Below are 16,744 nucleotides of genomic sequence, written 5' to 3'. Positions count from 1 at the left end.
TGAGCTGAGATAAGGCGGAGCTTTACCTAGCATAGACTTGTAGATGACCTGGAGCCAGTGGGTCTGGCGACGAATATGTAGCGAGGGCCAGCCGACTAGAGCATACAAGTCGCAGTGGTGGGTAGTATAAGGTGCTTTAGTGACAAAACGGATGGCACTGTGATAGACTGCATCCAGTTTGCTGAGTAGAGTGTTGGAAGCCATTTTGTAGATGACATCGCCGAAGTCGAGGATCGGTAGGATAGTCAGTTTTACTAGGGTAAGCTTGGCGGCTTGAGTGAAGGAGGCTTTGTTGCGGAATAGAAAGCCGACTCTTGATTTGATTTTCGATTGGAGATGTTTGATATGAGTCTGGAAGGAGAGTTTGCAGTCTAGCCAGACACCTAGGTACTTATAGACGTCCACATATTCTAGGTCGGAACCATCCAGGGTGGTGATGCTAGTCGGGCATGCAGGTGCAGGCAGCGACCGGTTGAAAAGCATGCATTTGGTTTTACTAGCGTTTAAGAGCAGTTGGAGGCCACGGAAGGAGTGTTGTATGGCATTGAAGCTTGTTTGGAGGTTAGATAGCACAGTGTCCAAAGACGGGCCGAAAGTATATAGAATGGTGTCGTCTGCGTAGAGGTGGATCAGGGAATCGCCCGCAGCAAGAGCAACATCATTGATATACACAGAGAAAAGAGTCGGCCCGAGAATTGAACCCTGTGGCACCCCCATAGAGACTGCCAGAGGACCGGACAGCATGCCCTCCGATTTGACACACTGAACTCTGTCTGCAAAGTAATTGGTGAACCAGGCAAGGCAGTCATCCGAAAAACCGAGGCTACTGAGTCTGCCGATAAGAATATGGTGATTGACAGAGTCGAAAGCCTTGGCGAGGTCGATGAAGACGGCTGCACAGTACTGTCTTTTATCGATGGCGGTTATGATGTCGTTTAGTACCTTGAGTGTGGCTGAGGTGCACCCATGACCGGCTCGGAAACCAGATTGCACAGCGGAGAAGGTACGGTGGGATTCGAGATGGTCAGTGACCTGTTTGTTGACTTGGCTTTCGAAGACCTTAGATAGGCAGGGCAGGATGGATATAGGTCTGTAACAGTTTGGGTCCAGGGTGTCTCCCCCTAACAAACAGTACCGATTTTATATGTATGGTATTTTAGTAGAGTAGGCATAATATGGGCTATAATCAGTGTTAGATAATTGGTAAAATATATTTTCAGTAGCTTCCCCAACACTTGAAGTTAAGCTACCCTAAAGAAAAATATAGTTTACTGAAGTTACTTTGAAAAGGTAGTTACACTACATCCAAACTACGTCATGATACATTTTCATATCTAAATCTGAAATTTCATAGACTACAAATTGCAAGAACCGATCACTCTAGACTCGGATGTTAACAGAATGTGTAATTTAGCCTATTAAATGCAAACTGTTTCAAGGGAAATTCTTGCCTATTTCACTATATTTTTGGCAAAAAAACTAGTGGAGTGCCATTAGTTAGCTACACCGCTGCATTGCAAAAAAGTGATTAACTACTGGAAACACTACCAAGATTAGAATTTAGTTCAACTACTACCAAGCTACTACAAAATGTAGTTACATCTCAAACACTGGCTACAATACATGAAAATAGTCATGGAAGATGTCTGACATTTTCCAGGTTTTTGTCTGAAATGACCTTGTCTTGTCAAAGTAGAGTGAATACTGTCCAGGCCACAACCTCGGCCCTGTCCTCTCTAAACCAATTAGAGTGGGAATAAAGTGGACAGGCAGCGACCTTGCCTAATCAGACAGTAGATAAGCGCAGGGGTTCAGTAGTAGTTCACTAAGGGTGTTTTCACATATAGATCAGTTATTTTAATAGAGGCCCGAGTCCTCTTTAAAACTCTGGGATAAAAAGAAGCTAAGTAACTCTGTTCTCTTTATGCCCCTTGCCAGTTCACTTTACCTGTTTTTGTTGTTCAAGTCCTCTTTTACATTCACATATCTGTTTTAGAAAGGAACCTAGACCTTTTTCCAGCATTCACACAATGCACTGTGGGTTTTTTACAAAGTGCAGGACAAGCCATTTCATCAGAACGTGTTATCTGACAGGTAGATATACCTACTTAAATTCTGGAAGCTAATAGATTGTGTTTTAGTTCAAATATCAGACATCGTTGTAATCAGATGATACTATTAACATGTAAATGCATAGGAATTCGGAGGGCAGAAATGATGAAATATTAAAGCGTTAGACCTCACTAAATGCATCAGTCATACAAAAGTTATACTTAAATCCAAACTGGTTCTCTAGCAAATTAGTAAGAATGTCTCACCCCATGTTCAAGAATGGCCCTTTTCCCTTTATTCAGATTACAAATGCTCACTTTCAGTTATTTGAAAATGAAATAATGTCCAAAATATGGTTATTTTTTAAAGAAGCCATAGAAAGTTGGTTGCAATTTCAGTTTAATCGACCAGAAAAGACAGAACAAATAATACAACAAATATTGTGGTTAAACTCCAATATACTAATTGATAAAAATAACTATTTTTCGATAAAATGTTTAGAAAAGGTATAATCTTTGTAAATTACAGTGGGGCAAAAAAGTATTTAGTCAGCCACCAATTGGGTTCTCCCACTTAGAGGCCTGTAATTTTCATCATAGGTACACTTCAACTATGACAGACACAATGAGGGGGAAAAATCCAGAAAATCACATTGTAGGATTTTTTATGAATTTATTTGCAAATTATGGTGGAAAATAAGTATTTGGTCACCTACAAACAAGCAAGATTTCTTGCTCTCACAGACCTGTAACTTCTTCTTTAAGGGGCTCCTCTGTCCTCCACTCGTTATCTGTATTAATGGCACCTGTTTGAGCTTGTTATCAGTATAAAAGACACCTGTCCACAACCTCAAACAGTCACACTCCAAACTCCACTATGGCCAAGACCAAAGAGCTGTCAAAGGACACCAGAAACAAAATTGTAGACCTGCACCAGGCTGGGAAGACTGAATCTGCAATAGGTAAGCAGCTTGGTTTGAAGAAATCAACTGTGGGAGCAATTATTAGGAAATGGAAGACATACAAGACCACTGATAATCTCCCTCGATCTGTGGCTCCACGCAAGATATCACCCCGTGGGGTCAAAATGATGACAAGAACGGTGAGCAAAAATCCCAGAACCACACGGGGGGACCTAGTGAATGACCTGCAGAGAGCTGGGACCAAAGTAACAAAGCCTACCATCAGTAACACACTATGCCGCCAGGGACTCAAATCCTGCAGTGCCAGACGTGTCCCCCTGCTTAAGCCAGTACATGTCCAGGCCCGTCTGAATTTTGCTAGAGAGCATTTGTATGATCCAGAAGAAGATTGGGAGAATGTCATATGGTCAGATGAAACCAAAATATAACTTTTTGGTAAAAACTCAACTCGTCGTGTTTGGAGGACAAAGAATGCTGAGTTGCATCCAAAGAACACCATACCTACTGTGAAGCATGGGGGTGGAAACATCATGCTTTGGGGCTGTTTTTCTGCAAAGGGACCAGGACGACTGATCCGTGTAAAGGAAAGAATGAATGGGGCCATGTATCGTGAGATTTTGAGTGAAAACCTCCTTCCATCAGCAAGGGCATTGAAGATGAAACGTGGCTGGGTCTTTCAGCATGACACTGATCCCAAACACACTGCCCGGGCAACGAAGAAGTGGCTTCATAAGAAGCATTTCAAGGTCCTGGAGTGGCCTAGCCAGTCTCCAGATCTCAATCCCATAGAAAATCTTTGGAGGGAGTTGAAAGTCCGTGTTGCCCAGCAACAGCCCCAAAACATCACTGCTTTAGAGGAGATCTGCATGGAGGAATGGGCCAAAATACCAGCAACAGTGTGTGAAAACCTTGTGAAGACTTACAGAAAACGTTTGACCTCTGTCATTGCCAACAAAGGGTATATAACAAAGTATTGAGAAACTTTTGTTATTGACCAAATACTTATTTTCCACCATAATTTGCAAATAAATTCATAAAAAATCCTACAATGTGATTTTCTGGATATTATTTTTTTCTCATTTTGTCTGTCATAGTGGAAGTGTACCTATGATGAAAATTACAGGCCTCTCTCATATTTTTAAGTGGGAGAACTTGCACAATTGGTGTCTGACTAAATACTTTTTTGCCCCACTGTATATCATAAGTAGGACTGGTGGAGTTATGTCACGTGCAGCTAACACAAATAAATGGAAATGTCAGCTCTACCCAAAATTACAACCAATGAATTGCAGCATTACCGCAAAAATGGAAGAGGCAAGTGGAAGGGGAAAAAATTAAGGAACTTGTCTGTTGGCCATGCATTAAAGACCAAAATTGGTTAAAAGAAAATTGTGATGAATAAAAAATATACCAGTTTAATTTCAGAACCAAATAATTGACAGGTGTGCCATATAGATTGCGATGTCCTGATTCCATGGCACATGGTTTATGAATTCACACGCAAAACGATGCCGCATTCAAAACACCTCAAGTCCTCAACTGGCAGCTTCATTAAATAGTACCCGCAAAACACCAGTCTCGACTTCAACAGTGAAGAGGCAACTCCGGGATGCTGGCCTTCTAGGCAGAGTCGCAAAGAAAAAGCCATATCTCAGACTGGCCAATAGAAAGAAAAGATTAAGATGGGCAAAAGAACACAGCCTCTGGACAGAGGAACTCTGCCTAGAAGCCCAGCATCCCGGAGTTTCCTCTTCACTGTTGACGTTGAGACTGGTGTTTTGCGGGTACTAGTTTTGGTCACAGGTCCAGGAAAGGCTGAAGAAATGCAACATTTTACCTGGAGCTAACTCTGCAGATAGCAATACTGGGTAATTTGAGAAGTCCTAGTCAATCGATCAAAAGAAAATGTACAATCTGTAGTAACTATAAGAATAGAAAGGTTCAGAACTTTTGTGAAGCATCACAGCACAGTTGAAAAATAAATGGCAAATAGAAATCCAAAATGGATGGTGTTAAGAGCTAGACGGTAGGGGTTGCATGAAGCCGAAGGGTGGGACTAATGACAACAAGATAACAATTGTAAAATAATCTGTAAAATGTATGTAGGTTCAGAACTGGATGGCCATGAGAAATAAAGGGAAGGCCAGGATTAATAACAAACCTAATATAACTATCAAATGGATTGTGCCTGTAAAATGTATATAGCATGTTTAAGCCAGAAGTGGAAGCCTAAGTGTTATTGTTTATTAGTTTACTCCAAGTAGGGGAGGGGTGGTAGGGTTAGAGGGGAATAATAAAGGAAAATATATTTTGTGTGTGTGTGCTTACCCCAAAAATATATGGTGGATTTGAAATGTTGCAGACAATTATATTGATGGAAGCTGCAATATTAAAGTTGATCCTCTCCCTAAGAAGAAAACAAATGTATATATTTATTATTATTATTGGTAACCGCATAAACAGCAGAAAAATAACTGCAGGTTAAGTAATCCTGTAATTGAAAATTATACACCCATGGCTACTGCCCCTTTTAAGAGCTAGAATTGGTTTTGTACCCTATGTTGTGATTCTCACCAAATATGTTGTCTTCTCACACTATTCAAACCCCACAATCGAATGAACAGCTTATGAAGCACTATATCCCATACCCACCTAGGGCTCTATCAAAGGCACTTCAATCTTTTGTCTTGCCCATTCACCCTCTGAATAGCAAACCTACACAATCCACATTTTAAGGCTTAAAAATCCTTCTTTAAAGCTGCAATATGTAACTTTTTGGGCGACCCGACCAAATGTAGTTATAGATCTGTCATTCTCAATGAAAGCCAGTCTATGAAGAGGTAGATCTGTTCTATGTGCGTTATTTCTATGCTTCCCGTTCATAAGTTTCAGTTTTGTAGCTTTTACTTTCGGTTTGGTACACCAACTTCAAACAGCTGAAAATACAATATGTTTGATTATGGGAAAGGTATTTCACAGCAGTTTAGATGGTACAATGACTCTCTCCACTCCTAGCTTGTTTTTTCACAAACTGAAATTAGCGGAACTATATACAATTTTAGCAACCAGGAAATGTCAGAGCAATTTCTGCGTAGTGAATGTTTAACCTGTCTCCTCCCCTTCATCGACACTGATTTTGAAGTGGATTTAACAAGTGACATCAATAAGGGATCATAGCTTTCCCCTGAATTCACCTGGTCAGTCTGTCATGGAAAGAGCAGGTGTTCCTTAGCTGAGTGAGCGTAATTACATATTTTTTTTTTTACTGGACTGAGGGCCTGCGTCTGAGGGTAGGGAGGGAGCAACGGTGAGGCTCACCGTCCCTCCACTCTCTCTCCCTTCACTGAGAAAAGGGGACACAGTCTTCCAGCTGATGCATTATTTCTGCCTCATGCACCAATTCATGTTGTTAATCCGATTTCCAGAGAAAGTGAAATATTGCCCCATATAAAAGCGACAAGCCGCTAATAAAAATGCAAGCTTATCGAAGCACTGTAGCGCACGTTGTAGGGGGAACGTACATTTTATGGCTTATGAAAGTGTTAAATAAAGTGTTGACAGTGCTGAATAACAACTTCAACATGAACTTACTCATAAAAACAGCCGTGCTTTTGCTCTCTGGTGTTGGTAACACAAACAGCACCGACTCACATGTGCCCATTTACAGTAACAAAGCCTTTCTATTGGTGTTTCAACTTCACAATTTGAAAGCTTGTTAACCGGTGGTCACCAACCGGTTTTGATGTTTTTGAAATCTCACAATATCAACTATGCTGTGCACTCTGCTTTCTTTTACAGTCTATGGCTCGAGGGAACTCTGTGGGCACGGTGATCTGAGCTACCTGATTGGCCAGCGGTAGGCCTGTAGGTGCACTTGATTCGCTCTCTGGGCCTGCCGGGCAGGTAGAGTTCTACCTTTGGACGCATGAAATGGTTCACAATTGGAACACTTTGCCTTCCCGTCGCTAGGGTTGCTGAATCAAGTGCACCCTCTGCCAACGGCCCCGAAACCAAATATATATTTTTTTAACGTAAGGCTTTATCATTGTATTTTTTTTTTACAGAAATGTTTGGTGATCACCTAGGAATGCCTTGGCGATCGACCAGTCCATCGTGATCGACTGGTTGGTGACCACTGGTTTACAAGCTTTCAATTGTGAAGTTTAAACACAAAGTAGAAAGGCTGTTACTGTAAATGGGCACATGTGAGTCAGTGCTGTTTGTCACCACCACCAGGACTAGGTTTGAACATGGCAAGTCTCTAGGCCCTCGAATGCGTCGCTGCTGTTTCTCTGCCCACGCAACAAGCTTCCACTTGATTTAGGCTCTAGTCTACCAATGTGGAGTTGTTACATCTTTGGCCAAAGTCCTAGCTAGTGCATCTGCCATAAAATTGGCACCCAGACCTCTCCGACATGAAGGGGTTAACATCGCAAGCACTAAACAGGACAGGGCCACTTCCTTTTAAGGACTTTAGTCTGGAGAGTTAGATAGGGGGAGGGAAATGTGGAGTGACGAAGAGCGAGCATTGGGCATAGTAAAGGAGGCAGATTGACAGGGAGAGAGGGAAAGCCGGGAAAAGACACGGGGAGATTAAAAAAAAAATATATATGATTCATTTCCATGAGTACAACAGTTGAAGACGAGCTGAAAATTCGGAGTAATCTCTTGTACTCCAGTTTGTAGTGGAAATCCTCTCGCAAAGAGCAGAAAATCAAACAGCCTGTGTGTGGAATGTGTGTGTAATGTTCTCTGTCACACAGTGGTAAACTTGTGGTGGCTGTGGGAAAAGTAGGCCGTTGAGTACATGTTTTCCCAGCATTTGGCCTGCCCTAGTAATTTCACCGACATACCATACATTTTTCCCCTTACTAGCTGACTTTTCTTTTTTCTTTCTTACTATCGCTGATTTTCCTGGGAGCCAAGTTTATTGAGGAAAAATGTACTTACTGTGATATGTGGTTGTCCCACCTAGCTAGCTACCTCAAGATGAATGAACTTTAAGTTGCTCTTAGTCTACTAAATTACCAAAATGTCAAATCATTTTCAACAGTCCTTGCTTAGCATGGCTCGTTGTAGCGTGTCCAGGGCCTCTACAATTTGGTAGCGAAACAACAATTTATCACTGGCTTTTGTGTACAAACTCAGCATCCACAGATGACTCTCACATGACGGGAGGTTTCTGAAGCAGCGTGAAACGCAAAACACGGTGCATATTCACTCGCCATGATCACTTATCCACGCCTCCTCGCCACACCACCGCCTTGATGTTCAGGGAAAATGGCGGATTAGACTGTGGGTGTGGCTGGATTTACTCAGCCTAGTGACTGGTCTATACAGTGCTGTCAAGTGCTGAGCGGTGCACTTTGGGGAGGGGCCACATTGACTGGTGACGTCTAAATGCAGAACATTATTGATAGCACAGAGGACTATAAGGGTGAATGAAGCCAACCGCAACGTTCCTTGACCCATCATCGTCGGGCCTGTTTTGGAACACGTATGCATTAAACACAGAGATGTGTGTATGTGAGGAAAAACAGCAAGGCTGAAATTGGACAGGACTCGCTGTTAAACAGTGGCAATTGTTACCGAGTAAACTATCCTGGCTAAATAAATAAATAAAGTGACAGGGCTATAAACGTACAGGGGAAACACACACACACACACACACAGCTGTGCCCTCTTGAGAGAGTCAGTGAGTGCATGCGTGTGTATAACAGTAACATAGTGAAGTATGAGGGTAAGGCTAACCTTGTCTCCTTGTGGCTTGGGCCTCACTGATCACCGGTTAAGAGGTTGTGTCAAAGCAATCAGCTTAGCAGATGTCCAGCATCCGCACAGAGGAGAATTAGCAACAAGCTTGCAGACACAACCATTTCTGCGTACGAAGTGGCACCCTATTCAGTATGGCAGATTTTGTTTTGGGGGGGGGTGGATAACCATTTCAGACGCAGCCAATGGCTTGCCTTCCAGCTCGTCTATTGCCGCTGTGCTGCCGCGTGTCTCATAAGTTATCTTAATCCATAGGCTATAGGCTAAGTAAGGGATAATCAACGAGGGGCTATGCGTTCCCTGGAAAATAGTGCATGATGCGGAAGGTGTGTTCCACGACGCGCAGAGTGGAACTGACCTTCCACGGAGTTGCATTATTTTCCAGGGACCGCATAGAGCCCTGGAGTTGATTATGTCATTTTATACCATGGCTATAAATGAACATATTTCAAATACAATTTTATTTGTCACATGCGCCGAATACAACCGGTGTAGACCTTACAGTGAAACGCTTACTTTACTACGCTTACTTTACTATCCCTTAGTGTTAACGTATTTACTAAATAAACAATAAATGAAGAAAATGTAATTTTAAAAAAGTACTAATAATTAAAGAGCAACAATAAAATAACAGTAACGAGGCTATATACAGGGGGTACAGGTACAGAGTCGATTTGCGGGGGCACTGGTTAGTCGAGGTATTTGAGGTAATATGTAGGTAGAGGTAAAGTGACTGCATGGATAATAAATGTTGCAGCAGTGTAAAAATGGGTGGGGTCAATGCAAATAGTCCGGGTAGCCATTTGGTTAGCTGTTCAGGAGTCTTAATGCTTGGGGGGAAGAAGCCTTTTGGACCTAGACTTGGTGCTCCGGTATTGCTTGCCGTGTGGTAGCAGAGAGGTCTATGACTAGGATGGCTGGAGTCTTTGGCCATTTTTAGGACCTTCCTCTGACACTGCCTGGCATAGAGGTCCTGGATGGCAGGAGGCTTGGCCCCAGTGATATACTGGGCCGTACGCACAACCCTCTATAGTGCCTTGCGGTCGGAGGCCGAGCAGTTGCCATACCAGGCAGTGATGCAATCAGTCAGGATGCTCTCAATGGTGCAGCTGTAAAACCTTTTGAGGATCTGAGGACCCATGCCAAATCTTTTCAGTCTCCTGAGGGGGAATAGGTGTTGTCGTACCCTCTTCACGACTGTCTTGGTGTTTTTGGACCATGACAGTTCGTTGGTGATGTGGACTCCAAGAAACTTGAAGCTCTCAACCTGCTCCACTACAGCCCTGTAAATGAGAATGGGGGTGTGCTCGGTCCTCCTTTTCCTGTAGTCCACGATCATCTCCTTTGTCTTGATCATGTTGAGGGAGAGGTTGTTATCCTGGCACCACATTGCCAGGTCTCTGACCTTAGGCTGTCTCATCGTTGTTGGTGTGTCGTCGGCAAACTTTTCTGCTAGAAATGTATTGATTTGCCAATAGAAATGTGACAGCATCCACCGAAGTAGCTATCAAGTTTACTTACAATAGCTGCCTTGGTAACCAAAAAGACTTGCTAGCGTCGCTAACCAAACCGTCATCCTAGCTTGCTATTATGAAAATCGAATTCACCAATAATGTTTTCAATTCGACTTTTGCTTTCAAAAGCAGCTCAAAAATGGAACATTTAATTATACCGTGCGTTATAAGGTATTAATGCACACTTTAGAATGAAGAGTTTAACAGTGCCATGGTATAAATCTTGTTAATGTAGTGGTTCCTGTAGTCATTATACACTTCTCCAGGCATTGTGAGATCTGATCATCTGAGCAGTGTGACAGCCTTGACTACAATAGACTCTTTTACAGTCGTATACAGCTGTGGCAGTATCTGAGAGCGCGAGAGAGCTCCCAGCCAGTCTAGCCGCCTCTGTTCTCCCTACTGCTCTCATGGCTGGCTTCGCCCCATTGGCAAGGTTGGCCATGTTGGTTTGGAGACACGGATGCCCCTATCCTGCCCTGTCCCCGCGGTGCTCTAACCACAACAGTATGCCAACAGAGCGTGTTCTGACTTAAACCCCCATCCCCTCCTAGTCTCTTTCCCTACAGCCTCACAAGAACATTTCCCTTCTTAATGTCCTTGTGTGTTCCTGATCAACCCATTGACACTGGTTGCTACTTCACAGTCCTGTCTTTATTAACAGTCGCTATGTCTGCGCATATAAGATAATGCTCTGTCGTGTTCATGTGGTGCCAAGAGATAAACACTCGTCCAGGCGTTGTGAGATCTTAGAATCTGGTAAGAACGCAGCCAGCGACAACAACCAACCACTAACTGTACCCATGTTTGATGACCCCCCCCCCCCCCCCCCCGTTTGCAATGTTCCTCTCCATCAACGAAGCCACACCCTCTGAGCTTGTGGTTGCCGAGGAGACACGTGAGACGCACCGCTCCCTCCCCGGGCAACTCTTCATATGACCCCGTGCTTATCAGACAGGCCTTGACTATAACACCGGGGAGGGGGGTGAGGGAAGAGTACGTGAAAGATAAACAGGGGGGGGGGGGGGGGAGGAAGAAATGGACAAAGAGGGAGAGCGAGAGACTGACAAATAATGAGTGGGAGTGGGGATTGAGAGGTGAGAAAGCAACACTGAGGGAGGGTGAGGGAAGCCTACTCAACTAACAGCAGGACAGTCCGTACACAGCCAGTCTGGTCAATATTCACACTATCTGTTATCACCATTTTGTTTATGCTCTGTACACAAGAGTGGGATGCAACAAACCACTCACACCGACGTTTCTTTGTTTGGGAGTGCTGTCTGACTGCTCCCCTTCTCCTCTGCTCTCTCACATGGGCAGGCTGAGTAGAGCAGTGACACGTTGATCATCTTCAGCTCTAGCTGCAATTAGCAGGGCCAGCAGACAGTGATAACGTGTAATAGAAATCAATTTAGACGTCAGCCAGCGCAGCATATGAATTGCTATCGTGATAGAGGGGGAAAATACCGGGTTAGATAGAGGGTTAATCTGGCATTTAGGAAGAGGTAGTTTCAGGAGGGAAAGGCGGGGGGGGGGTTGTTATGGCAATGAGGTCTTCCTTGTGTTTTGTTGTCAAGGCAACTTCAGGCACTTGATATCCCCCATACGTGACGACAGGCGAGAGCACTTCACACACTCTCCTTACAAACCCCGCAGCACACGCAAATACACATGTCCTTGCACAATGGCACACTTAGTCTACACTCGTTCCCAGAAATGCACTTTAGTATAATGATTATGACACCCTGAAACGACCATTATGTTAATATAAATCAATACACATAATCAAACGATACAGATTGAAAACACATAAAGTAGCCTAGAACTAGCCTGCTGTTTCAGCTTTCACATGATGAATCACTTATTTAACTTTATGCCTGGTGAGCCGATGCCCTTTGTGCCAGATTCAGGCAAAGGCCACTCCGGCCGTGAATTTATTTAACTGATGTGAAATACATTTTTATTTTTTTTTATTTTAAGTAACTTAGTCATGCCTATATTTCCTCAAATCCAATTCTACTCAGTCAGTGCTCACGGTTTGGTAAGATGAGCTGATCGCTGATCGGTTTTGCCTTTCGGATCACAATGTTGGCCTTTCTAGGGAGTTTTTCCTAGCCACCGTGCTTCTACACCTGCATTGCTTGCTGTTTGGGGTTTTAGGCTGGGTTTCTGTACAGCACTTTGAGATATCAGCTGATGTACGAAGGGCTATAGAAATAAAAAAATGTATGTGAATATAAAAAATATATGGGCCTGCACTGTTGGCACTCGTAGCATAACAATTTCACTGTACCCTGCATGTGACTAATAAACTAATCTAATCTACATGGACGAGGGGACCTGATCCTAGATCAGCACTCCTACTCTGAGACACTTGAAATGTACGGGCCCAGATGTGTCACTGACTGTCCTGAAGACGGACAGATCTAGGGCAACGGCAAGAATTAAGGTCCTACTCCAGTCTCCTTTTCACCTTATTTATCAACTGATTTACTTATTGGCAATTCCATGGTAGCAGAGTGACGCTGACTCTGATTTTTCAACCCAAAAGTCTATACTTTACAACCAATGATTGTATAGTTAAACAAACCATACAACTCTATGCACAAGGACGACTTAAAAAATGTTCACTGAAAATGTTATAAAAACAAATTTACTTGAAGAACAGTGCAGATGCAAGGTTTGGTAACAGAATGACCGCACAAACCGTAGTTCTGTTACCCAACTTTGCATCTGCACTGTTCTTCAAGCAAATGTGTGTTTTTGTTAACTTTTCAGTGGAAATTGTTTAACTTTGCAAACCATGCAATTACAATCATTGTTTTTTTGTTTGACATGCATTTTAAAGTCTCAGCATCGCTCTGTTACCGTGGAATTGCCCTTAAGGCATCATCTCAGTAGGTGTTCCAGGCATCATCTCAGTAGGTGTTCCAGGCATCGTCGCAGTAGGTGTTCCAGGTATCGTCTCAGGTGTTACAGGCATCATCTCAGTAGGTGTTCCAGGCATCGTCTCACTAGGTGTTACAGGCATTGTCTCAGTAGGTGTTACAGGCATCGTCTCAGTAGGTGTTACAGGTATCGTCTCAGTAGGTGTTCCAGGCATCGTCTCAGTAGGTGTTCCAGGTAGCGTCTCAGTTGGTGTTCCAGGCATCGTCTCAGTAGGTGTTCCAGGTATCATCTCAGTAGGTGTTCCAGGCATCGTCTCAGTAGGTGTTCCAGGCATCGTCTCAGTAGGTGTTCCAGGTATCGTCTCAGTAGGTGTTCCAGGTATCGTCTCAGTAGGTGTTCCAGGTATCGTCTCAGTAGGTGTTCCAGGTATCGTCTCAGTAGGTGTTCCAGGTATCGTCTCAGTAGGTGTTCCAGGTATCGTCTCAGTAGGTGTTCCAGGTATCGTCTCAGTAGGTGTTCCAGGTATCGTCTCAGTAGGTGTTCCAGGCATCGTCTCAGTAGGTGTTCCAGGTAGCGTCTCAGTAGGTGTTCCAGGTAGCGTCTCAGTAGGTGTTCCAGGCATCGTCTCAGTAGGTGTTCCAGGTAGCGTCTCAGTAGGTGTTCCAGGTAGCGTCTCAGTAGGTGTTACAGGCATCGTCTCAGTAGGTGTTCCAGGTAGCGTCTCAGTAGGTGTTCCAGGTAGCGTCTCAGTAGGTGTTACAGGTATCGTCTCAGTAGGTGTTCCAGGTAGCGTCTCAGTAGGTGTTACAGGTATCGTCTCAGTAGGTGTTCCAGGTAGCGTCTCAGTAGGTGTTCCAGGTAGCGTCTCAGTAGGTGTTACAGGTATCGTCTCAGTAGGTGTTCCAGGTAGCGTCTCAGTAGGTGTTACAGGTAGCGTCTCAGTAGGTGTTCCAGGTAGCGTCTCAGTAGGTGTTCCAGGTAGCGTCTCAGTAGGTGTTCCAGGTAGCGTCTCAGTAGGTGTTCCAGGCATCGTCTCAGTAGGTGTTCCAGGTATCCTCATGGGCAGGGTAGGAAATGAACTAGGCACCGTGGCAGGTAGAAGGAAAGAAAAAAATGCACATAAAAATCACTAAAGGATGAGAATGCTTTGTAATATTGCTAGTAAGAAGTAGTAATGTGGTTTCTTGCTCAATTTCATTTTTGTGACCTGAATATGTCAAACAAAATAATTTAGGTACAATAGTAAAAACAGAAACAAATTAACATCAAGAAACGATAAAGTACCGACCCTTTTATGAGCACAATGGAAGTATTGGAGTTTTTTTTTATGAGGAATGAAATGTTTTTTATGGCGTGGTCCATGCTCAATCAGTCTCAATGTACCCTCAAATATTTGAGTCATTAGGTGAGAGGACAATGTTTCGATGCCCATTTTAAGGGGTGGGCATTTGCCATGGTAACAGGGCATTCTGTGTCTGTCAGAGGATCATCAAAGCAGGCAGTTGCAGAAAACTCAAACTAATATTGGAAATACAACCTAGCGTGTGAATAAAACTATGTAACTAGCCAAGAAACACGAGGACATAGTATTTTTGGGTCAATTCAACCAATGTGGGCTTTGGATAAAAATACATTTGAAATGTTCCCAAATGCTCTGTGACCACTCGCTGACGTCTTACCCAACAATGTCTCCACCCACATTTGGGTGGAGGTGTTAACCCTGGGGGTTGGACCTTTTCCCTCTTTTGTTCTCTCTTGCTCCTCTATTGTTCCCACAAGCTGTACAAATGTATAGTACCAATTTGCAGATAATGAAATTGTAGGACGTAACGTCGTACGAAGTGGGTGACAGGGCCACTTTTGGCTCGGGAGCACCACTTTCAAAACTACAGGCGGAAATGATCCAGGAGTTTAAGAGTGCAACTTTAAGTGTGTGTACTTTACTGTATTTATACTTGGGACATTGCTTTTCACAAAAGAGCTGGAGGACATCTTTAAGCTGTAGACCGTGGGCCCTAGGGGATAAACTCTGAAGTGTGTCCCAATGAGGAAGGGGAAGGTGAGGGGGTTGAAATGTGTGCCTCTACGTCGGGCCTGCGTTCACATGGCCCAGTTAATGGTTGCTGACAGCTTGGTAATAGAGTGTGAAGGGAGACAGAGGATGGGAACCCTGGGCTGTGGTATTGACACTGTCCTGTCATTTAACCCCGCCCCCCCCCACCCCCCCCCAACGGACCCCACAGTACACACACTCGCATCACAGGCCTCTATCTATCTCTCTCTATAGGAGTGTTCCTCCATTCACTCATTAAACATTCATATTCACAACCGGAGTACACTGGATACATATTCATGATCAACTCGGGCCTTCCAGGCAATCCATGTTCCTCTGTCTGTCCGACCCTACTGTCACAGCCCGAAGAGTCTGCGTCTAAGACACCCACGCAACAGGCTGTGCGTTGGGAATTTGGGAAATGTGTGGGTTTGGTGGTGTGCTTTCTTCTTTTGTGTGATTTTTATATTTTGTCTGGCTTTATAGCAGTGTAGAGTGTGAATACATAAATGTATGCGTGTCGGGTCTCCTTTCATGTGTTTGAGTTGTTTCTCTCTGCCGGGTCCGAGAGCGCTCTGCTAGCACTTATGTCAGAGGTCGGAACCACAGGCTCTACAGTTGCAGCGACGTGTGAACTGTGAACAGGAGAGAGTGTTCACTGCTAACTCTCCCTCTCTCTTTCCCTCCAGCCCCTCCCCCCAGCAGATACAACCGCAGAGTGTCAGGTGAGTTCTGTTTGACGTCACTACTCCCTAATGTAATCTTCAGCGGCGACGTTTTGCATGTTAAGTAGGTGTAGCTGGAGATCTTTGCTCTGGTGTAATCTTACCGGCCCTCTGAATGCCTCCTTGGTGTTGACACTAAGTTACTACTGGTTGTCTTGGTGTATCACACTATATGCTGATAACTTCTCAGGGTGTGTCACACTGGTATTAGTCCCCTGAAGTGTGCTTTTCAATGTGTTCCCTCGTTGTGACTAGCACAGTGAGGAATGCCTTACTATGACTTTAGGTGTTGTGTTACACTCTAAGTGTTCTCCCACTAGTGTGCGCGGAGGCCTTCAACCCAGATGACGATGACGAGGTGGAGGAGCCGAGGGTGGTGCATCCCAAAACAGACGAGCAGCGCTGCCGGCTGCAGGACGCCTGCAAAGATATTCTACTGTTCAAGACCCTGGAACAGGTATGAAGACGAGGCAGACGCGCCGTAACCACAGTGACAGGAAACCCCTTCACTTTATTCCAGTCTACGATGAGCTACACAGTCTCATGCGCTTCTGTTCTAATAGGTTGTAGTTTCACATCGGCACATTCACAACCTAATAGAACACTCATTCAATTCTAAAGCATTGAAATGAATCGTTCAGTCTTTTGGGATAAAGGGTTACTGCTCTTTGTTTATTTCCTGGTACACTCGGTAACGCACAGTAATACAGAAGCTGCCAGACGGGCACAACTCACACCTTCTGTCAATAACCCCCGAGAAGTGGAATCAATTAGCATAATAAATCATTTTTAATAAAAAAATTGTTTTGTTGTTGCA

The 16,744-nt window shown here is 44.0% G+C and overlaps 1 protein-coding gene across 2 annotated transcripts in view; it reads left to right on the top strand.

Moving 5' to 3' along the window:
• LOC109907834 (cAMP-dependent protein kinase type II-alpha regulatory subunit-like) overlaps positions 1–16,744 on the top strand; it is a 43,296-nt gene that overhangs the window by 15,962 nt on the left and 10,590 nt on the right. For both annotated transcript variants that reach the window (XM_020506070.2, XM_020506071.2), the window contains exons 2-3: positions 15,892–15,927; positions 16,248–16,384. In XM_020506070.2, the coding sequence (XP_020361659.1) occupies positions 15,892–15,927; positions 16,248–16,384 (173 nt within the window). The remainder of the gene's footprint in view (positions 1–15,891; positions 15,928–16,247; positions 16,385–16,744) is intronic.

This window comes from Oncorhynchus kisutch, linkage group LG17 (assembly GCF_002021735.2).
Source record: "Oncorhynchus kisutch isolate 150728-3 linkage group LG17, Okis_V2, whole genome shotgun sequence".
Taxonomy (NCBI): domain Eukaryota; kingdom Metazoa; phylum Chordata; class Actinopteri; order Salmoniformes; family Salmonidae; genus Oncorhynchus; species Oncorhynchus kisutch.
This window is presented reverse-complemented; position numbering and strand designations above follow the sequence as displayed.